We start from the raw sequence: 23,999 nt of genomic DNA, 5'->3' as shown, positions 1-23,999 counted from the left end.
ACAAACTCGGAAGTGGTTTCTTCGATTGGCTCCACCCTAATCCATGTATCGAACAACCAGAATATGATTTAATACTAGCCACATCATTTGCATGATGGGTCTCCCATGGGCATTTAGGCCTATGTAGCTCCGATGTAATGAACACGATCTTTTCGTATCCTTTTGGACCATCGTAATAATGTGATGATATTCTGATCTCCATCAATACCCTATGTGAGATAGTCAGCCGATGCACTATATGACTAACCTAGTACAGTCTATTTGATGGAGATCGACCGAACAAGATCTCGTCAACCAATGGAGGTGCCTCGAGCAAAAACAAAATCCGATCAAGAGTTAGGGGTATCTCTAGCAAAAAAATAGGTTTTCTCAGGCTAATTACATATTACCTCTTGTACTTGGACTCTATTAGCATCATAACATGTGACACAATATGTTGGATTGGCGCAAAAGTGATGAGCAAAAAGATAATTTTAATATCCCTTCTATTTCCTCTGACAAGCAGCTTGGTGAGTGTATCATCAATCATGGAGAGGAGCTAGATGGGGTTGGAGACCACTCAACCAAAGATGACCTCCATGAGGAGGTGACGGTGAGGCCCACGAAGGCATAGGCTCCCATAGAGAGGGGGAGGCCCATTTGCCCTACCACATGGTCCGCTTGACACTTGGTATAGCGAGAACGATCGTTGTCAGGATGCTCAGCATGGCCGCCACTCTATTACTTATGTTAGTAGTGAGCAATGAGAAGAAGGGTGCCCAAAACTTGGGCGGTGATAGACAGGGTGGCAAAGAGAGCATGAGGCTAAATCCACTAACGTTGTTGTAAGCTTGGCCCAAGAGCCAAGCGACGAAGAATAGGAGTTGAGAGCTTCTATAGCGATTTTATGCTATGCATCCCCTTCCACAGCATCATGAGCTGAGTCACCTAGATGATGACAAAGGTGGGGAGCTCCAGCAACGATGTTGAGAGCCATAGGAGTGGCATTACATAAGGGGACAAGCGAAGGGAAGCTAAGAGGAGGAGGAAGATGGCTTGCGCGTCGATCCAGGTCTCGATATCAAACCAATCGTAGGCGATGATTGCACAAAGGAGGATGACGTGGGCTTCCTAGACGCCAAAGGTGGTGCAAGCGAGGATGGGAATGGGATGTCGTAGTGGGTGCTAGGCTGCACATCTAAGAGGAGGAGCATGAGGAGGATGACCTTGATGGCGACAACACTGCTGACCATGCCCTAAGCATCCCAATGGCGATCGCTCTTGCTATACCAAGAGCTAAGCGAGTTGATGACCATGCCTTGAGCATCCCGACAGCATTGCAAGAGGTTGACCAGGTGGTAGGGCAATTGGACCTTATAATTGGAAACATAAGGGATATTGAAATTATCTTTTTACTTATCATTTTTATTCCGATCTAGCACATGGTGTCACATGTTATGTTTTCCATTAATATAGCTAATGATATTATGACAAATGGGATTATTTGTTTCACTTTCAGAATTATAGAGATTTTAATATAAAATTTTTTTAGTACAAGAACTGTGATGCTAATAAGATTCAAATACAAGAGTAATATCTAATTAGCTTGGTTTCCTCCATCTGAGGTAGATCCCTTGGCCCTACTACGACAAGTAGAGAGAAATGATTTCCCCTTCAGTAGAAATAAATTTCCTGTACTTGAGATGGATCCCTCAGCTCTCCGAGGGATCCCATTAATAGAGATCACCCTTCCTCTACTTGAATTGTGCCTCTCGACAGAGGGAGTAGGCAACAACACAACCTACTAGATCAGCATACAACAAAGTTGATTGGAGGAGCCAACCTCAACTCCTCCCTCAACGATGACTAAAGGAGGAGCCCACCTCGACTTCACCAATGGTAGACCTCGACGATGAGTAGGAAGGAGGACAACCCACCTTGGTGACGAGTTGAGGAGGAGCCCACCTCAACTCCTCCCATGGTTGGCCTCTATGACAATAGAAGAAGGGCTTCTCCCACAACTCACATCGGCGACAAGCAGAGGAGGAGACCACCTCAACTCCTCCCGCAGCTTGCCTCAACAATAAGCAAAAGAGAAGGGATAGGTCAACAACATGAGATCTTTTTAGCATCCCCGCTGTAGGCCTACATAAGTCCCTTGGTGGTCCCACAACGGACCCATCGCTCAACGTGGGTCCCTCGACAACAAGCAGAGAGACGCTCACCTTGGTGATAGGCAGTAGAAGAGCATGCCTTGGCTCTTGCAACAGTTGGCTGAGAACAAGCTTCCTTTATCCAAAGTTGGTTTGTTGGTAGATTAAGTAAGTGACCAAGATATAATCTTTTATATTAGTAGACAATAACACAGATTGAGTGACGATGAAGGTCGTAGTGTCTCCACTATAGATTAGCAGCATATTAGATCGACGATCGATCCATGACCTTGTTAGGATATCACAATATCCCTGCTATAGATCGGGTAGATCAGGCTAAGATATTACTAGTCACCTTAACGACAAGCAGAGGAGGCCACCTTGACTCCTCCCATAGCTCACCTTGAAGAGCGAACCCACCACGACCTTCTTCGAGCGCCTCTAGGAGGATAGGATCAGAATCCTACCCAAGCTAGAAGAAGAGGAGAGGGAAAAGGAGCATGTCAACAATGACCAGCTCCCACCTTCTGATATAGGCACCTCTATGTCGCTATCATGCGACGATGATTGATGTCCTTATAGCAAATTGAGCCAGCTGACCATATCCTTTATTATCTGAAACAAGCATCTCAACAGCTCCTTCCTCCATCTTTAGATGATGCACATGTTGAATAAGCTGATAGATATACTTTCGAACCTCTCAGGAAGAGTTCTCAAGGTGCAGTTTCGAGAAAATAAAATATAAAAAAATATCATCGAGCAATTATCATTCAATAAGTAATTTATATGCGATAATTAAATTAGCACAAGAAAGACACGACGTAGCCCATTAGTCTACCCATATAAACATAAATCCAAAACAGAGGATGACAATCTAACTCTCTCTCTCTCTCTCTTTATCGTCTATATAGACAAGAGTATCAGAGAGATTATCCCCTAAGGAAATATTTCTTAAAACATTTTATTCCTCTTTTATCCGATATAAAAACTTATCTCCAACAGCAATCGAGGTCAATGACCTTTTTATCATTTCCACCTCATCAATTTTTGCAACACCGCAATTGTCACCTCGACGACATCTATCGTTCCTATAACTTCAATGATAATTTACGATCGAATAAGATGCGTTGCAGTGAGAAAAAGGACACACATCGTAGAATTAAGGACGCTATCATCGCATCTCACCTAAACCAAGCACCAGTTAGCTTGCCAAACGCATGTGAGGTTCACGCACCATGATGGAGAACACCCACCCACGTGCAGTAAAATTAACTCATGTCTCGACACAATCTTACTTATTCGGATCTTTGGATCATCCGGCAAAGCAAATATATACATATTTCTTTCTTTTCGGAACACAAAAAGGACAGGCTATCAGACTAACGGGATTCTACAGTCTCTGCCTACCTCCACACTCCATATCACGAAATACAAATATAAACAATAAAGATAGATTGATAGATCAAAAAAAAAAAAAAAAAAAAAACCCCCACTCAACAATTTCAAACCTCCACAATAAAAGATTCAACAAGACTATATATATATCATCCGGCTACATCAGCAGCTCGTTCACCCATTCCAGATCTGGCCAACACATACTGCTGCTGCTATTGCCGCTTTTCACCGCCCACTCACCCCTCGCGTCCGTGGGTGCGGCAGCGGCAGGACTGGTCGCTGGTGATGCCGAAAGTTCCATGGCGTCCAACGAATTCATCAACTCTTCACACACAACGTCATAATCTATAACACGACCCGTATTATTACCAATATACCTATTGATTAATCCAAAATTCATCTGCTTGCTATCGTAGTGCATTTCTCCGGCAGAGGGAGAGATGGGTGGAGAAAAACTCATCAGCGTCGATGTGGGAGAGAAGCCAGAGGCGGCAGCTGAGTTGTCATTGGCTGAGCAAAAACCATAGCAGGATTGTGAGTAGTTCGTCTCGTCATCTTTGTGGGAGGCGAGGATACGAAGCTGCCGCGGGAAATGGGCAAAGAAGCAGATCTTGCGGCGGCACCGACGCCCATCCTTGCACGGCATGGTGCGGTACCTCGCCGGATGGAGCCAGCACTCGAAGACGCCGTGGGCGAGCTCGCAGGCGTCCCCCCGGAGGCACGATCCGGATCGGCGGAACTCGGGGCAGACGGCGCCGGAGTAGTGGTATCGCCGGGGGTCACGGCGGCGGGTCTTCTCGCCCGGATGCGCAAAGGGGCAGTCAGTCCAGTCGTGGCTCCGTCCGCGCATGCACCGCCGCACCTTGAACTCGTACATCCGGAACTCGTCGCTCGAGTACACGTCCACCACCTCATCTACCGCCCCGTCGCCGCTGTCGTCCTCCACCTCCGGGAGCAGGACAGAGAGGCGCGGCCGCTGCAGGAGCTTTCTGTGAGGCAGGTCGAGATCCGACAGAGCTTTCTTCTCGCACAACAGGTGGTGCCGCTGATCAGCACATACGATGTTGGCCATGCTTACACTTGCTTCAGCAAATCCAAAGGGTTAATCCTCAGCCGAGGCGAAGATGATGAAAGAGGACCAGTGAATCGGAGGGGAAGGGCATCGGCTTGCACGCAAAGGGACTACGTGGGAAGCGAATGCATGCCTCGCGATTGCGAACCTGACCGGCGATGGTGCGCTTCGCCTCCGAGTTGGGGCCGGGTGGGCAGTATATGACGAGAGGAGAGAGACGAGAGTCGGTGGGCGGCGCCCTTTGCGTCCCGAAACCGTACACATGGCGCTCGGTTCGCGAATGGAGAGCGCCACTTGGCGTGAGATCCTCACTCTACCGCTGCATGGAGGTGTTCGTACGCGCGTACGTATTGAGGCGTAGATGGCCGTATGTATCGCATGGCATGGCATCGCATCGCATCGCATGCCATGCATGGGAACGAGATGGGAGAACGAAGCGGTGGATCTCGGAGTGGATTGAGATACTGTAGGAAAGTTGGCTAACAGCAATTTGACAGGGTAATGGAAGTTGGATCGGATCCACAAGTAACTGCTTATTAGGTGCGGATTCTTGATGACTCAACTAGCCTTATTAATCTAAGAAAACTAAAGAAAAATATATTTGTTTAGGCTTCGGTGATGTATTCAATTAATGACAAAAGAAAGGACAATCGTGTTGCTTTGCTGTGTTGTGAAATGGACAAAGGATCCGACAGTCTCGACGGTTAAAAATCATGCCACGTGTCATGTCTTATGGACGCCTAACAGGAGACGAGACACGGTGGCGGAGAAGGTCCGATAACTCTGTGGCCGCCTGTCGGTTTCGTGTTCCAAAAAGAATAATAATCTGACGGCTCCCATCATTCTGACACATCGTGGTGAATGGACTCTAGATGGTACACAAGGTTCGCCGACCACCCGGTACCTTTATCTCGCGCTAGTTTGCTGCTGAAAGATTCCGAAAAATATCCAAACCGCAAAAGGGGGGTCAAATCCTCATCATCAGAGTGTCGCATTGCGGTGACGAGACTCCAACTCATCGCTCTTTCCATGTCTTGATACCATAAAACCAAATACACAATAGCCAGGTTCCTTTCCTATGATGTGCGCAATGGCGCGCGCGCGCGTGCGTGCGTGCGTGGACTCCTACAATGATACAGTGGACATCGTACGTAGGTATCCCCTACGTAGAAGAGCTGTAGGGGGCTTTCCAATTTATTCCATTTTACTTTTCTTTCGTTTCTCATCACTTTCTTCCGCCTGATTTGAATAATAAATAAATAAAATAAGCAGTGATTTACAACTTGGAAGGAACCTTCTGTTTCTTAAGGAGGGTAACCCCCATGAGATTTGCATTCTTCCATGCCTGGACCTCGTCGTGTAGTTTAAATTCATATCAGATTCTTTCGACTTTGACCGATTAAGGAAAACACTACCAAGGCGAGAGAGAGAGAGAGAGAGAGAGAGAGAGAGAGAGAGGATGGAGAAGGCCAAGCTTGTGTTCTTGCCGGTCGCAGTCGCCGGGCACCTTCTCTCCAAGCTGGAGTTGGCCGAACTTTTCCTCGGTCATCACCTTGGAGCTGCCGAGAATCCCTTCTCCATCACCGGCCTCTGTGTCTGTCCCCGCTCTGTCGTGGCCGCTGGACTCCGCCACCCCCGTCCTGCTCTGATCCTCGACTTATTTGCCACCGCCACGATGGAGGGGTCGGAGAGGGGACCGACGTGCCCGATGGAGGATGGGACAGGGTGAGGGCAAAGGCAAAGGGGATGATGCTGGCCGGCGGGAAGGCAATGGAGGACGGTGACTCTTCCTTTGTTCAAGTAGAAAGACAAGTGAAGGAAGAGGAATTATGCCGCCGCATCAATTTTTGATCTCGGATTCTTGGAATAGAACTCTCAATATAAAACAACAAACATTAAAAGACAACTGCACCGTTTCCAAGTAGAAGTAAAACAACAAACGACGAAACAATATCACGGTATGGAGCCACATACACAGGATTTGAAGCAAAAGCAAATGCTCGTCAAGTGCTCAAATGCTAATGTAAACTGACAATATACACACTTCAACAAAGTCGTCCATAATGGTATCTACATTTACTTTAAACTAACTACGAGATGGTGCATTTTCTGGACCTAATACGAGAGAGAAATCTGACATCAGTTGTTGGTTCGCAAGAAAGCCATAGCATGACAGAAGAGAGAGAGCATGCTTTCATGGGGAATGCAGTATCTCATCTGATACGCAAACGCTTGTGCGTGTGAAGTTTCCGGCGTCACTCGTCTGAATCCTCCCACCTTGGTCTGCTTGCCTGCAGCGGCTTCAGCCGTTCTCCCTGGGTCTCCGAAGTAGTATTCTTCCGGCGCCGCTCGTTGTGGCCAGCCAAACGCCGGCGACAACTCCTCTTGGAGTCATCGAACTCTGATAACTCATGGAATCTGCCGTAGACAAAGAGAATTATGCACCGGACACTAAACATAGCTCAAAATGCTGCTGAATACAGAAAAAGAAGAAAACACCCTTCTTTGTGTACGACGAATCGAGTATTAATTCTCGAGCTCATGTTTATCTGATCCGTAACTACATCTCATCTTGTGACTCCGCTACTTATTTCCAGATACATGTATTAGTACATGTACTTCAAAGACATTTATGTTCGATCGAAAAAGTAAACAAAGATTCAAGCAGGCCTAACTAGCCAAAGTCATGCATTTGAAGAACTGCAAGAAACAATCAGATTTGCGTGTGCAAAGAACATCTGATCAATACCAAGTTCTTCACACAAGTGGTGGACTATCTAAAAGGACATGTCATGTCGCGAAATCCAGTTAGGATCTATATGAACAACATTTGTCCAAAGGATGTCAGTATTACAAGATGAGTGTGCACTCTCTCTATTAGACTATGCTTCTCTTCATCTGCCTCATTTAATAATTAAATTTTAAAATTGAGTTTGTACTAAATAATTATATAGCAGAGGCACAAGAACAAGGAATTCATGGCATCGACAATAAAGAGTCGACGGTTCTATGACAACAACAGGAAGAGCTAAAGTAAACGAGACGCAGAAAAGCTTCTCATCAAACTTGGCCTCCGGAACCAGGCGAATGGCCATGAATCATAAAGGCAATCCTTTTCATATTGCGAAGATTAATCTTTGTATCATTGTAACTTTGGACACGAGCATGTAAGGGAGTAGAGGCAGAGGATGGAACAGGGGCAACCTGCTGCATTGCTGGCAGAACCTCTGTCGCAGGCCGGCGACGATGACCACGGCGGCCTTGGAGTGCGCCTCGCAGACCTTATGCCGTCGGTAGTATCGCTTCGCCTCCGCCAGATCGGCCGTGCACTTCTCGGCCTGGCAGCAAGGAGGAGACGCGCCCCCGCTGCCACCGCCGCCGCCCGATCCCCTCTTCGACGCGGCAGAAGAGCATGGCCTCCGCTTCTTGTCCTCCCCAATCCTCCCACCGGGGGCCACCTCCTCGCCTTCCTCGTCCCCGTCCCCCTGCACCTCCTTCTTCGCCTTCTCCCTCCCGCTTTTCTTCTGCGGGTCTGCCGACGGCCGTCGGTGCTCCATGGATGGTCGAGAGAGCGATATTTGTGTCCGTGCGTGCGGGAGTGTGGTTGTGTGTGCCTAGAGAGGAGGAAAAGTGGAGAGGAAGGAGAAGAGAAGGTGTGTGTTGGGTTTGTGAGGACCACTACAAGTGAGAGGAGTAGAGCCTTATTTTGCCTGCTCATTTTTTGTTGTTGCTTTGACTTGGGAAGACTTTCATTTGCGGGAGACAAGAGGTTAAGAATAAATGGTAGAAAGCAAAAGAAACCACACACAAAATCGAATAGCTTCACAAGATTATATGTGCTGCCATCACAAGCCTTAATGTGTAACTTCTCCTGCATCTAAAGAGTAGAAGAGAAACAAGTCCAAACATCGTGTGCAGATGATGCCTTCAGTCGAAGCTTTTTTTCTTTTTCTCGAGTGGGTGCGACTGCGCGGCCATGGTGCGGTGGGTGCCACAAGAGAAGAGAAGCCTGACAGAGACGACTTTAAGGTGAGGCAGTGTACCATCGACGCCACCTTCGCCAGTGCACGCTCGACACGCACCCTCCCCTTTTATCGTACGCGTACCCACTCCCATGACATGATGACGCGCTTTTAGCTTTCTTCCCTCCCTCTCCTTGATCGCTTCATTTCAACTTTTGCCACCCCACATGCACTTCTCACTGCTCTGTTCTTCCATTTACCATAGCGAAGGGGGAAGGGGGAAGGGGGAAGGGGGAGGGGGGAGCCAACGTTGGTTTCTTTCGGTTTTCTTCAGGGGGCTCGATGCAATGGCCGAGGGAATCCATCCATGGGCGCAGAACACTCCCATGGACGCCGGCCCGGGTTACAACTGATCTCTGTTTCCTCTGTTTCTGTGACACCTTGTTTGCCTTGTTCATCGTACCGCCCCTGCACGCTAACGACGACACCCTGACAGCTGCACTCCACGTGATCCAAGGAACACAGAGGAGGACAATGACACAGAGATGAACCGAGAGGGTACAGCGAGCAGAGATCACCCGTGATCGTGTCTTTTGTTTACTGTCGGTGCCCAGAAACGACAACAGTCTCCGCCATAGAGAGGCGAGTGAGATGCCCACCTCCGAGTCAAGACTGGACCTTTTACAGCCCGCCCAGCAGGGGAGAAGGTTAAGATTTAATACGATTCGTATGACATAAAATAGCATCCCGGTGGCTAATTCTCGTGCTCATTGGAGTGACATCGATTTGGCTACATGATCTTAATGTAGCGAGAAGAATACACTGTCTGTGTAGGTAATCATCGTTGTTGCGCACTCTTCCGTAATCCCAGTGGAACTGATCGGGCGTTGTCGTGTCGCTAATGGTTGGTCAACAGGCGGGGGGCCCCATCGGTAGCAGAGATCCTATTCGAGTACCAACGTGGGGCCCAAGTCAGCCTTCACGAATACGCATCTGACATTAAGATTGCTTCCATCATGCCTGCCCATTAGGAAATATTTTCTATGCACATGATTCGGTCCTTTCTTACCATCTGATCATTCATCTAACCTAATCGAATTTGATAAAATTAAGCAAATGATTGAAATGAGATGAACGCTCACGAAGATACCCCGCGAAACGATATTTGTCCGGACCCAAGTCTTCTTGACTTAAGTTGGGACCAGACACTGTGCTTTTCCATCGTGCACATTTGGTAGAGTCGCCAGGATCGTGACGGATGACGTCTGCAGATTCTACGGCTGAGTAGACGCGTACTGTCTCGGTGCACCAGTAAGACTTTTTCGAGTCGTCTACGGTGGGGCCGATACCGTTATATATATATATATATATATATATATATATATATATATATATATATAGTTAAAAAAAAATATTATTGATGTTTTGATTAGTCCAACGTGATGTAGACCTATGTATGCAGGAACGTTCGAGGAGCTTTAGACAAAAAACAAATACTGTGCTTCCGAGTTGACTCTGAGATAGATCCAAGATGAAAGTATTGTCCTCCTAAGGTGGCAGTAATATGTTTCCAAGATAGAAGTAATATACTCTCGAGATGTGCATCGCACGAAGACCGAGTGAGATTTTTTGATCTAGTCTATTTAATGCTCGAGTTAATAAATTGGAATTCCCAAATATGAGATAAAAGTAGTTCTACTCAAGAAGTTATTTTTTTCCTTCTTTAGGATAATATAAGAGAAGAAAGTTTACGATAATACAAGAGAAGAATGAAGGTAGGAGTCTTCCATAGAGCCGCTGCTAGTTGATCTCTCATCCAAGATGCAAACAAGGGCAACATGTTGTACCAGATCATAATCGAGAACCTCCTTCGAGGCATGATCTCATGTGTCGTCATGCCCATCAGTAGCCTATCGATCCGACCATCACATGTCGCTTCAACGAATGCCAAGCCAATAAGGTTGGCATGTCCAACAATGATCATCTTGCGCTAGAGGAGTACATGATCCCTTAGCTACTGACCGCCTTGAGATTTGTCATCATTGAGATCTCGCCGAGTCACCACTCATCGAACGACCTCCAGGTCAAAGTCATCAGCCTCCGAGATTAAGCAGTGTAATCCTTTTGCCTTTGTATCAAACCTTTAACCCAAACTTGGTAATCCAACCGGAAAAAAAAGAAAACACACTTTGATGTGAAGAATCCAGAAACATGACCAAGACTTAACAATCATACATCATAAGATAAAAGAGATCCATAAGATGAAATAAGAAAAAATTCGACAAAGATGAAGAGGGGTTCAAACCCAAGAGTCTCGAGATGCTGATGGAGAACAACTAGAGGAAGCGAAGGAGACAGTGATCAAATGACGAGGGGGAGAGAGAGAGATCATATCTTCCTCGATTGACGTCTTAGTAGTAGATGAGAGAGAGAGAGAGATGTCACATAGTGATGATGTTGCGAATATAAAAAAAAAAAGTTAGTGAGGGGAAGCCGAAGGAGCAGATAATCGGCCTCACTTACCACCACTTTGTTCCAAAAACAAGTGTCAATAAGGACCTCCAAAGGGGAATTATAGAGCTATTTCACTATACCCAGACACAAAAACCCATGGTAGTACTTCTTCGCTGCTAGGCCTTCGCCCCACACCTTCTGTATCTCCCTCAGACCTTCCTATCGGGGCTACAATAGTGTCTCCAGGGTTAGGTTTGGTAGATCAGCCATTTGCAAGGTCGTGAAGGGCATGGACCTTCCCCTACACAAGTCCAAGATCAACCTTGACCTGCTCCCTTTCTTTCCCAAGCCTGGTCTAGAGCTTCGACCTTCTACGGGAATTGGCACTAATATTGGCAAAGGTTTAGATTCTTGAATCGAACCTCCGAGTGTGACATCTCTTTAAGGGCACACAATCCTCTTTGCTAGGACCTTACACCTTTTCTTTGGCCGGTCATTGCCACCATGACGATCAGACCAAGGTGGATCCAACTCCTCTACCAATGGCTTGTAGGTGGCTGTCGGGATTGATCAAGGCTTGGTAGCCTCCGATGAAGAGTCAAGTTCCTTCCTTTTTAGGGCATGTAGTTTCTTGTATGCAAAAAGGACCCAATCATAAGATTGAAGATTAAAATGAAAGATCGAGCAAAGAAATAAAGTTTGGGTTATACCTCGAGGAGCCAGGCTAAGGCCCATATTGATAAGCCACTTATTTATCTTTTAGGCTGCCTTATAGGAAGAAAGTATATCCCTCATACAAAGCACTTAACCTGCCTCCTTGTCCAATAAGAAGGGAAGGATGTTATCAATACTACATGCCGACCAAGTAAGCCTAAAATCTCAATCAAGACTTTACCTCATAAAAAAGAAGCACTCCTTCCAACCCTTGTTATTGGAAAAGGGCACCTGTGACCTTGAAACCTCCCTAAGCAGATAGGTAGTAGCCACTACCCCTCATACACAATTGGACAAGTAGTAAAGAGGGTACAAGTTAGGATAATATCAGTACATCGGTATTCCCTAATGAATACTATCAGATAACAGCATGAGCTAAGCATCATTTGGGAAGGTGATATTCCCCACCATTGAAGGTAGAACACTTTCATTGGATGGAAAGAAAGTTGAAGGCCCACCTTAAGAGCATCACAAGACAAGCAAATAGACCCAAGAATAGAATCAAACAAACGCTGACTCAGTCGAGAAACTTGCAAGACAAACTTAGACGAGATGAAATATCTAATCTCAAGTGATCCAAAAGATGTGCGCTCACCACTAAATTGCAATAACGATAACTTCTCATGAACTCCAAATCCCTCAAAGCCCTTAAGTTAGCCAGAGAAACCCCTTTTGACAAAGAGGACCTAACTGTCTTTACCCTCAAACTACCTGAAGATTGAGCACGAACCTCGATCGATTGATAACTAGAAGAACATGAAGAACTTGTATTAGAAATGAGAGATATCCCAACTTAAAACAGAAGAGCAAGATCGATGTCATAACAATGGACTCGAAGATCGATCGAGACAAAGGGGAGATGCTCCTAAACCTTGGGGGTGAAGTTAAAAGCTCCTAAGATTCTGAACTCTAAACTCTCAAGGCACAAATGAAGGTAGGAGTCCCACCCTACGAGAAGAGGAGCTTTATAAGGAAGAGACTGATTTCTCTCCTCCCGCAATTAGACGTGGTGTCTCTTCGAAAACACATCCCAAGAAAGGAGAGTCTAAGACCCACCACGAAGGAGAGAGAACTAAGTAATCTGCCATGTTGGAGAGAAGGTATGAAACATGCCATGCTGGAAAAACTTGAAATCAGTCATGATGGAGAGGGGACTTGAAATCCACCACAACGGAAGAGTGATTTGAAACCTGCCATAACGTAAGAGAGATTTGAAACCTGCCACAATAAGAAAGTCTAAAAACTACCACGGTGGAGAGATGACATAGCAAATCTGCTATCGTGAAGAGAATGTCGAAACCCACCATGATGGAAAAACTTTAAATCTAGCATGGTGGAAGGGAGATTTGAAATTCGCCACGATGGAAGGGAGATTTAAAGCTTACTACGATGAGAAGACCCAAAATCCATAACAGCGAAGAGGAGATTTAAAATCCACCATGGCAGAGGGACGAAATAAATTCACTATGATAGAGGTATAAGGTCAAATGCGCTCGAGATATATGAGTCGGGAAAACCCAATCGACACCAAAGTAAATTCGCTATTGTAGAAGTGCGAGGCCAAATGTGCCCGAGATGTGTGAGTCAAGATAAACCCGATCAATACCGAAATAAATTTGCTACGACAAAGGCATAAGGCTAAATGCGATCGAGACGTGTGAGTTAGGGAAACCTGATCCGTACTGAAATAAATTTACTACGGTAGAAGCACAAGGCTAAATACACTCAAGATAGGAAAACCCGATCAGCACGGAAGTAAATTCACTATGATAGAAAGCGCAAGGTCGAACTCAAGTCAATAAGTCAAAAAAAAACTTGACCTGCACTATAAGACCCTCTATAACGAAGGCTTGGGCCGAATCACGCTCAAGGTGTGAGTCGAGAAAATTCAACCCATGCTAGAAAGCTAGCTACGATGGAGTCTCGGGCCAAATTACGCTTGAGGTGCATGAGTCGAAAAAACTCAACCTATGCTATAAGACCCTCTATGGTAGAGGCTCAAGCTAAATTGCACCCAAGGCATGTGAGTCGAGAAAATTTGACCCGTGCTAGAAGACCCGCTACGGTGGAAGATCGAGCCAAATTGCGCCCAAGGTGCATGTCAGAAAAACTTGACCTCATGCTAGAAGACTAGCTATAGCAGAGGACCGGACGAATGGCGCCCAAGGTGTGTGAGTAAAAAAAACTTGACCTGCATTAGAAGACCTGTTATGGTGGAGGGTTAGGGCGAATAGCGCTTAAGTCATGTGAGTTGAAAAAACTCGACCGCATTAGAAAACCCGCTATAGCAGAGGCATAAGAAAAAACGTGGCCAATGCACTTGAGTCAGAAAAATCAAATCATCGCATCCACCCAAAGCATGGAAATTGAGTCTACCAAGGAATAATGCATTGAATATACCAAATGAACTAGATGTCACACTTCGAACCCCTCTTGTAAGGGTCCCGAAGTACGCCTTGAGGGGTGATAAATGATAGAAAATACACAACCAACTAGCTATCACCCGTCACACAAGCACCACACCAGACCCATGGGAGCAAAAGGCCTAAACGACCTATCACCTGCTTGCTTGCGTGGATATAAGTCCAAGGGTAAGTTCAGGATGGTTACAAGATACCTTCTCTACAGTGTGTATATATATATATATATATATATATATATATATATATATATATACCTTTTTTATGGATAAAAACTTATATATTATTACAAGATCATGAGTTTAAATCCTATATATTAGATAAAATTAACGTTGATGTTTGTATCAGCACAATGTGGCCCTGATCCATATGGAGGGAGCCGTGAGTGATAGAGCAAGGTTTCTCCAATCTCATTCTTGTACAAAGACCGAGGTCGGTGGATTTCCCAAGTCGATCCCGCTTAAGTTAGTATTTAGTTGTACCTCTTTTTCTCTTTTTCTCTTAATCTGAAGCTAAGGATGTGTTTTTATACTAATCTCAAAAAGAGGTGGAGAATATCTTGTGAATATCCTATAGAAAAGGCAGTTCGTAACCGTACCGAATTACCTTTTGATCTTTCAAGAATATTCTTACGAATATTCTGTAGGAGAGTCGGTTCGTAAAGTCTCGAACTGTCTTCTGATTTTCTGAAAATATTTCTACGAGTATTCTATAAGGGAGTTAATTTGTAACCGATTCTTTTTGTAAATATTTTATGAATATTCTACTGAATTCATAATTCGGTAACACACAAGTTACCCTTTGAGCCTTGATATTCATGGATAGGAAGGTGTTAATATGATATAATATTGGCATGATAAATAGTAACTAACTAATTTTATATTCTCTGTCACTATCTTAATTACTTATTATTTATAAAAAAAAAATTAAGAACAAATTTTCTCAAGAAAAGAGGGAAAAAAACAATGGCCAAAGGTCATCCTTCTAACGCAGGCGATCACTGCCGATAGAGAGACGAGTAAATGAGCGCAGAGCCTTTTGTTCCCTTATCCTCGTGACTCGGATTCGACAACGTGTCAGTGTGGACCGACAACATAAGGTGCGGATCCATTTGATTAGCATCTACGTTTTCATCTAGTTTTCCTTTTTTTTTTCGTTAAATTTATATATTTATAATATATTTAGAAAGTATTGATTAGTCTAACCATCGAAGATTTTGATTTCGAATCCTCAGCTTCGCCATTTGGCCTTTATAAATAAACAAGCTGTCAAACCCGCCGCACCGAGAATTCCATACGACACTCACGCAGGATGGAAAAGCTCCGGCTAGTGTTCGTTACCTTTTCGGGAGTCGGTCACCTCGTCGCCATGGTGGAGGCCGCCAAACGCCTCCTCCAACTGGAGGGAAACCATTTCTCCGCCACTTTTCTCCTCCTACGAGTCCCCGCCCCAAGCTCAGGCTCCGCCGTCGCCTCCTACCTCCGCTCCGCGGCCGCCTCCGACCTCGACATCAGCTTCCAGGAGCTCCCGCCCGTGGAGCTCCCGGCCGACACCGAAGGCCCCGAGGACTTCATCTCCCGTTACATCGAGGCCCACAAGACCCACGTCAAGGTCGCCGTCGCATCCCTTTCCTCGTCCGCCGCCGTCGCCGCCTTGGTTTTGGACTTCTTCGCTACCACCCTCATCGACGTCGCGGTCGACCTCGGCGTTCCGGCATACGTTTATTTCACCTCGGGCGCCGTCATGCTCGCGCTCATGCTCCATCTACCCGTTCTCGGCGAGAAGAATCCGGCAAGTTTTGAGGATGTGGAAAGGGATGTTGACATCCCGGGCGTGATTCCGATACCGTCGCAGTCGATGCCGTCTCCTCTCATGAGGAATGACAATCGGGCCTACGGTTGGTTTGTGTACCACGGCCGAAGATTCTTCGAAGCCAAAGGCATCATAATCAACACTTTCGCAGAGCTCGAGCGAGGGCCTCTCACGGCCATCGAGGAAGGCCACTGCGCCCCGGACCGACCGGCGCCGCTCGTCCACCCCATTGGTCCAATCGTCGCTGTCGAGGAGGACACCAGCAAACCCGGCGGGGAGAAGCACGAGTGCGTCAAGTGGTTGGATAGCCAGCCTCCGGAGTCGGTGGTATTCCTGTGTTTCGGCAGCATGGGCAGCTTCGACGTGCCGCAGGTGCGCGAGATCGCCGCCGCGCTGGAGCGAAGCGACCGGCGATTCCTATGGTGCCTGCGATCGCCTTCGGCAGGCAAGATCCGAGCCTCCGTCGATGCGACACCCAAAGACGTGCTGCCAGAAGGGTTCCTGGAGAGGACCGCCGGCAGGGGGCTGGTGTGGCCGGAGTGGGCGCCGCAGGCTGCGATACTGGCGCATCGGGCGGTCGGCGGGTTCGTGACGCACTGCGGGTGGAACTCGGCCTTGGAGAGCTTGTGGTACGGAGTCCCCATGCTCGGGTGGCCGCTGTACGCCGAGCAGCACCTGAATGCGTTCCAGCTGGTGAAGGTTTTGGGGGTGGCCGTAGAGCTGAAGGTGGACAGGAAGAGGGGCAACTTCGTCACTGCAGATGAGGTGGAGAGAGGAATAAGGTGTTTGATGGATGGCCGCGATGAAGTGAACAGGGTGACAGCAAAAGCGAAGGAGATGAGCCTGGCGAGCAGAAAGGCCATAGAGAAAGGAGGTTCCTCTCACATTGGCCTGGAAAAGCTGGCGGAGGAAATCAAGACATCAGCTTCGAGTGAGAGAGGACTCCGTCAAAGCTGAGCCATGCTACTACTCTTGCCATTCTCGAGTTCCAGACCAGCAACTACCATCATCGATCCATTCATATTCGATGGATGGATTAGAAATTAATATATCTTGATCCGTGTCATATGTATCATAGTCTTGATCATCTCAATTCAAGAAAATTAGTTAATTGGATGTCACCATGTACTACCATTGTCATTAATCAAGACATGGATTGTTCCCCTCTACCAACCAGACTCTTTTGCATTTATTTATAGCCATACTTATCTCATGGGAAGCCCTTCCTGCAGCGAAGACCGTTTGCGTCGGCCGGTCCGAATGTCTCAAGCGGACTCGCAAGTTTATTTTAAATAGCATTATTAACTAAAAAGAATATATATATATATATATGTATGTATATATGTATGTATATATATGTATATATATGTATATATGTATGTATATATATGTATATATGTATGTATATGTATGTTTATATATGTATATATGTATGTATATGTATGTTTATATATATATATATATATATATATATATATATATATATATATATATTTATATATATATATATATATATATATATATATATATATATATATATATATATATATATATATATATTCTAAGTTAGAGGGATAAATAAGAAAACTGATAGATCATCGATATCGTCGATTGGTGAGTCGGCACGGTTGGTTCACTATCACTCTGGAACCCCTCGAGTGGCACAGGGCTGGATGAGGCTTTCGTATAGCAGGGACGGTGTTGCCTCTAGCTTGATCGCCAGTGGTCCTACACAACAGGTCTATGCCGGGGGCTTCCTAGCTCGACCCCTCCGATGCTTAAGTCAGCGAAAGACGGAGGGGGAGGAAGACAGTGGTATTAGCTATGTAAATGAGAGAGTAGAGAGGCTACTACTTACTTGGCTCTCCTGAAGCTTCATTCAGTGTTTATGGATAGTGAGTCCTATCCCCCGGCATCTACCTGGGGGTGGCTTTTATACCTTTCGTAGGGAGTCGGCTCCCACTGTGCTTGCTAGCATCTGTCGATATTTTAGGCGGGTAGTTTATCTGTTCAGGGTCGTCCTTCCAATCCCATGCCTAGCAAGGTTGTATTCTTGCTAGCAAGTGTCGTTTCATGCTATTCCAAAAGGTGTGGATTCGTTATGCACCGCTTCAGAGTCGGGCTGCATCGCTTCAAGCCATTCCTAAATCAATAAAGCCCCCTCCCAGTAACCAAAGGGACACAAGAAGACCCCTCGTCTCTCGCAAAAATGACGCCTGCACACATCTACCTCGGATAGCACAAAATCCTTGCATCGTCGCCAAAAAGTGACCACAGTGAGATTCGGGCCCCGAACCTTAATAGATAGAAGCCCCCAGAACCCTAAAAGCGACGCCTAAACCTAAGGCTAGCCAAATTCCTTGAGTGGGGAGGGACCCCACCGTGATCAAAGGTAGCTAAAAGGGCACCACATCCCAAAAAAGACCCAATGTGCCACCATCGCAAAAAGGGTGCACGTCAAAAATGACTCAGTGCACCACAACACTGCTGCCCAAGGAGAAAAGGCATCGCCAAGTTGCGTGATAGGATCTACCTCGGAAAAAGCTCCAAGCTGCCACGACGAATCAATACTCCCGTTATGGTAGTTGAGCCAAGACTTGTTATGGCAAAAACCGCCACGACGAATCAATACTCCCACTACGGTGGTCGAGCCAAGACCCACTATGGTGGAAGTTGCCACGACAAATGAATACTCCCGCTATGGCGGTCAAGCCAAGACTCGATATGATGAAAGTTCCCACGACAGATCAATACTCTCGCTATGGTAGTCGAGCCAAGACTCGTCACGGTGGATCAATACTCCCGTTATGGTAGTTGAGCCAAGACCCGTCACGGCATATCAATACTCTCGCTATGGCAGTCAAGCCAAGGCTCGTCATGACGGGGCCCCCAACTGACACCCTCTCCTAGGAGAGGCCGAAAGAGAGCCTGCCCCTTGCCTCCTGAAGCAGAAGGAGAGGCAGTGATAAAAACAACCTCTTGGAGCATAAGGGGGAGGTAAAAACAAATGAAGAAGAAAACCTCCTGAAGCAGAAGGGGAGGTCAAAAATTAGAGAGAAAATTAACTCCCGGAGTGAAAAGGGGAGACCGGAGAAAAACAAAGAAAAAAAGAAAGGACCTACAAAAGCAAAATTGCCACGGTGGACTCCTACTCCCACTACAGCGGTCAAGGCAAGACCCACCACGATGGACCCCTATTTTTGCTACGACGGTCGAGGCAAAATCTGCTTCAATGGACCCCTACTGCTATGACGATCGAGGCAAAATTTGCCACGATGAACCCCTACTCTCGCTATGACTTTCGAGGCAAGATCCACGATGGCGGATCCCTACCCTCGCTACGACGATCGAGGCAAAATCTGCCACAATAAACCCCTACTCCCACTATGACAGTCGAGGCAAGATCTGCCATAATGGACCCCTATTCCCGTTATGACAGTCGAGGCAAGATCCACAACGATGAACCCCTACTCCCGCTATGACGATCAAGGCAAAATTTGCAACAACAAACCCCTACTCTCACTATGATGGTCGAGGCAAGATCCGCCACAACGGACCCCTACTCAAGCTACGACAATCATGATAAAATCTGTGACGACAGACCCATACTCCCGCTACAGTAGTTGAGGCAAAATCCACGACAACAGACCCCTACTCCCACTACAACGGTTGAGGCAAGATCGGCCACGATGGACTCTATACTTGTTACAATGAAAACCCCTACGATAGTCGAGGCAAAATCTGCGACAATTGGCCCCTACTTCCACTACGATGGTCAAGGCAAGATCCGCAATGGTGGACCCCTACTCTAGCTATGATAATCGAGGCAAAATCTACCACGACGAACCCCTACTCCCGCTATGACGGTCAAGGCAAGATCCGCAATGGTGGACCCCTACTCTAGCTATGATAATCGAGGCAAAATCTACCACGACGAACCCCTACTCCCGCTATGACGGTCGAGGCTAGATCCGCCATGATGGACCCCTACTCCTGCTACGACGGTCGAGGTAAAATCCACGATGACAGACCCCTACTCCCACTATGGGGATTGAGGCAAAATTCACCATGGTGGACTCTAGACCCATTATGGCGAAAACCTGCTATGACGAATAAACCCGATACTAACACTTTGGAAAAAACCATCACGAGAAAGCCACTTCAATCGTAGATAAGGGAGGAACAAATGATAGGGAAAATAATAGTGGTGTTGACTCACCTTGCGACCTGAGCCGAGGAAGCCACTTCAATCGTAGCTAAGGGAAGGCCTGCATGCACGCATTGAAATCAGGCAGCACGGCACAACTTCCCTAGTCCTACCTTCTGAACGAACGACGTAGCGAGCCATCCCCTACCTGTCCCGGATAGGCCACTAGCATTGACAAAGCATATTATCATGAGCATCATACTCTAACACAGTCCTTAAGAGGACATGCTCGTCATCTACCACCATCAATAATCCCTTGGTGGCGTAAGAGACACCCTAACCCATCATTGGTCTCACGCCATCGATCGTTCAGGTATAAAACTCAAGCCCCCAAACCAAAAAGGGGTAAGCGGGCTCTATCTCAACTCTTCTGAGTTTTAGTAAACCTCCTCTACCTACTCTATTGACTTAAGCATTGGAGGGCTTAGGTCGGGACATCCCCTGATGTTGACCGCTTGTGTAAGGCCCAGACACGTTTAAATAGCATCTCGGAGCGACGATAAACACTTTCGGACAAAGCCGTGGTGCCCCTTGGGACGACCCCAAACTTCTTATGGCAAGCAAGCTGCACGTTGGGACAATTGACAGTCAGTCATCGTGAGTCAGCAACACCTCTGCAGTCCACCTACCACCTCGACATGAGCCTCAGAATGGATTTGTACCTTTGGGATCGATCCAGACCGTATTGATTCTTCGATCAATAGTACGAAGGCAACACCAGTTTATAGTTTATATTTTGGTGTGGCCGCAAGCGTTCTTGCAGCAGCATGAACGACCTGTCAACGCAAACAGGAAACCAATTCCGGTTGTTCTAGCCAAGACACCGGCCACTCCACCCGAACACAACCCCCACGCAGCGAGTAATCCACGACGCACCACCCTTCATCCTTATCCACTTTGAACGTTCAACTACCCCGGCGCCATCTCGGACAGGGCCAGAGATCTGTGACTTCACCGCTTCATCTATCATCTGCCATCTGTAATCCTGTCGCTTGCGTTACTCTGGCCATGAGCTATTTCCTCTGTAAATGGTTACCATGTGGGTCGAGGATAAGCTTCTCCTATAAAAACTTTCCCATCAAGAGTTCCTTTTACACCCGAAATTTACACTCTTGACTATGGCATGCGACAGCAAGGAAGGACCAATCACTGCACGGGTAGATCGTCGCGTCACTCATGCCATGAGCTGTATCATCGGTAAACGATTACTATGCGGGTGGAGGATAAGGTTCTCCTTCAAAACTTTCCTACGCAGAATTCCTTTTTAGCCCGAAGTTTACCTTCTTCACTATGATATGCCGCGGTAAGGAAGAACCCATCACCGCCCGGGTAGATGAGGCCCCACGTTACAGATATCACTTGGTCCAAGTTCGCACATATGTGCGCAATGAAACGGGAAGGTGATGGCACCGGGACGTGATTCGACCCAAGGGGATGTCCCATGTTATATATGGACACCGACCCTGGACTCCCACAAGACATACAGATCTTTGAGGGACGTCAAAAGGAAGGAAGGTAAAATGGTGCTTCTCGACAAGATGTGGGACGACGTCGTCGCCGGGCCTCAGCCTGAGAGAGGACTCGGCAAGCTGAGGAAGGTCTCCGCCAAGCCTTTGGTCATCAAAGGTACACGCAACCCCCCGCCATCTCTTCTCCCGCCACAATAAAAATACCATCTTCATCTCCATCACCTCACTCGAAACTCATCCATCTCAGGCCCGCTCTCTCGAACAACAACTAGTTTTATTAACTGAGATCCTATGCTCATGGTACAGAAGGAGAGAGCAGCGGCAACAAGTACCAGCGATCCCTGTCGATGCCGCAGACGCCCACCACACCTACCACGCCGACGGCCAGCTCCCCCACCCCGCGCCAGGGTAACGTGTGGCGGAGCGTGTTCAACCCCGGCAGCAACCTCGCCACCAAAACCCTCGGCGCCAACTTGTTCGACAAGCCCCAGCCCAACTCCCCCACCGTCTACGACTGGTACCATACCACTACTCTTCTCCTGCCCCCTCTTCTCTTCCATCCATGTCTATTGTGTGTGTATATAATCCCTAGTTTATTTCTTGATGTATGTTTTCTTACCACCGCAGGCTGTACAGTGGCGAAACAAAGAGCACCCATCGCTGAACTGATGTGCGCCTTTCTGCTCACGCAGATCAGATCTGTGAGGAGTGGAAATTGGTGAGTGCTAGTAGGTGCCTGAATCGGGAGTAGCATCTATTCAAGTTTGGGTTTGCTTGCTAATATCTGGGGTATGATATGGGTTGTTGGGATTTATGTTTGTGCATGTGCTATATGCTATATGCTGGCTTGTTGCTAAAACCTGTATTATGTTCAATGTCTCATAAATAAAAAAAGGAACTACTATCTACTGTTACCAGCGTTTTCCGCCCACCGATTTATTATCGCTCGACCCTATCCTCAATGGAGGAAATAAATATCTTCCAAGCTGTAGAAATCGGAGGCAGGTCGCATCGGTGAGCAGGAGGAGGAGGGACAGTTTTTAATATTGTAAACAGTGTGGAGTGGGACGTGATGGTGACATGCGAATGCAATGGATAAGGTCTGAGTAGGAACAGCAATACGACCGCATGGTGGTGGAGGCATCATTGTGAGCAGTGGGGACAGGACAATGATAGATACAGTATGAGAGCGTCGCGGATCCGGCATGGCAGAGGCGGCATCATTGTGAGAGCTAAAAGATAAGGTTTGGTGAGAAGGGCCTTGGCTGTGGAAGTCGCCATCGTCGCAGGGGAGGGGAGGGGAGGGGAGGGAGTTGTCTCTGTCGTCTGTGGATTGAAATTTTGGTTAGTGGAGCAGACGAATGATTAGAGCGTAAAAATGTAATCCGTTTATTCTACTTCTACCATGAGGATCAAAACTGTCTTCTAAAAGGGATTGTTGTTTGAATTTCAAGATTACCATGAACTGGATCCTTCCTCGATGAAATTATTAACATAAAAGAGAGCAAGGTGGCAGGTTGGAGACAAGTATTGAATTTTCTTTTCTGACCCTTGTGGTAAAAAGAGAAACTATGAAAGCTCAACTGGATCCGGCAACTCGAAATGACAAGAAGAACTAGTCCATTGAGATTCCAAGAAACCAGTACTGTACTGCATGTTATGTAATCAAATGGCACAAGAAGCACAGCTAATGCGGCGGTTGTATTGTGATTCTTTATATTGTAGTTCGGAAAAAGGTATGGTTTAGTTTGATTTTATGTCGTGGCTTGGAAACGGGCACGGGTTAGTTCGATTCCGATTGTGTAAGATCGTCTGCGTAATTACTCATAGGAGAGATTTCACGGAGAAGGAACGAAGAGTCGTGGTCGTCATCTCCTTCCGATGAGTCCACGAGAGGCTTCTAGTCCTGAGTCCCTGCACAACAGGTCAACGTCGGAGAGGGGAGTTTCGATTTGATTCCTCCGAAGCTAAAGTCAGTTTTTATCCTGGGGGTGGTTTTTTATACCTTTCGTAAGGTGTCGGCTCCCCCTATGCTTGTTGGCGTCCGTCAGCATTTTCAACGGGTGATTTATCTGTTCCGAGGTCATCCTTCCAACCCCATGCCTTGCGGGGTTAAATCCTTGCTGGCAAGCATCGCTTGATTCCGAATGACATGGATTTGCTGTGCGCCACTTCGAAGTCGGGCTACGTTGCTTTTGAGTTCGGCTATGTTTCTTCAGGATGCCATCATTCTTGAATCAATTTGTGTCATTTCATACTGCTTTGAGATATGTGCGCTACTTTGACTAAAGCGACGCCACGTGTGACTTGAGGTGGCTGCCAGCTATGTGGTACTTAAATATCCTCTATCATTTTCATCCCT

General features: G+C 46.8%; 4 protein-coding genes across 4 annotated transcripts; 2 read left to right on the top strand and 2 right to left on the bottom strand.

The window, feature by feature from the left end:
• Positions 1-3,648: 3,648 nt before the first annotated feature.
• On the bottom strand, positions 3,649-4,776 carry LOC135634731 (zinc finger CCCH domain-containing protein 2-like). Its single transcript, XM_065145274.1, has one exon. It carries the CDS (start codon positions 4,597-4,599, stop codon positions 3,685-3,687), a length of 915 nt encoding a protein of 304 aa, XP_065001346.1. The 5' UTR covers positions 4,600-4,776; the 3' UTR covers positions 3,649-3,684.
• A 1,803-nt stretch (positions 4,777-6,579) lies between these two features.
• On the bottom strand, positions 6,580-8,439 carry LOC135636075 (squamosa promoter-binding protein 1-like). Its single transcript, XM_065147624.1, has 2 exons — positions 7,804-8,439; positions 6,580-7,017 (listed from the first exon to the last, which is right to left on the bottom strand). The coding sequence occupies exons 1-2, from the start codon at positions 8,154-8,156 to the stop codon at positions 6,855-6,857; spliced, it is 516 nt and encodes a 171-aa protein (XP_065003696.1). The 5' UTR covers positions 8,157-8,439; the 3' UTR covers positions 6,580-6,854.
• Positions 8,440-15,423: 6,984 nt separating this feature from the next.
• Positions 15,424-17,130, top strand: LOC135634665 (anthocyanidin 3-O-glucosyltransferase 6-like). Its single transcript, XM_065145133.1, has one exon. It carries the CDS (start codon positions 15,461-15,463, stop codon positions 16,916-16,918), a length of 1,458 nt encoding a protein of 485 aa, XP_065001205.1. The 5' UTR covers positions 15,424-15,460; the 3' UTR covers positions 16,919-17,130.
• A 4,503-nt stretch (positions 17,131-21,633) lies between these two features.
• On the top strand, positions 21,634-22,551 carry LOC135634693 (dormancy-associated protein 1-like). Its single transcript, XM_065145208.1, has 3 exons — positions 21,634-21,794; positions 21,944-22,154; positions 22,265-22,551. The coding sequence occupies exons 1-3, from the start codon at positions 21,689-21,691 to the stop codon at positions 22,299-22,301; spliced, it is 354 nt and encodes a 117-aa protein (XP_065001280.1). The 5' UTR covers positions 21,634-21,688; the 3' UTR covers positions 22,302-22,551.
• Positions 22,552-23,999: the final 1,448 nt, after the last annotated feature.

This window comes from Musa acuminata, chromosome BXJ3-4 (genome assembly GCF_036884655.1).
Source record: "Musa acuminata AAA Group cultivar baxijiao chromosome BXJ3-4, Cavendish_Baxijiao_AAA, whole genome shotgun sequence".
Taxonomy (NCBI): Eukaryota; Viridiplantae; Streptophyta; class Magnoliopsida; order Zingiberales; family Musaceae; genus Musa; species Musa acuminata.
This window is presented reverse-complemented; position numbering and strand designations above follow the sequence as displayed.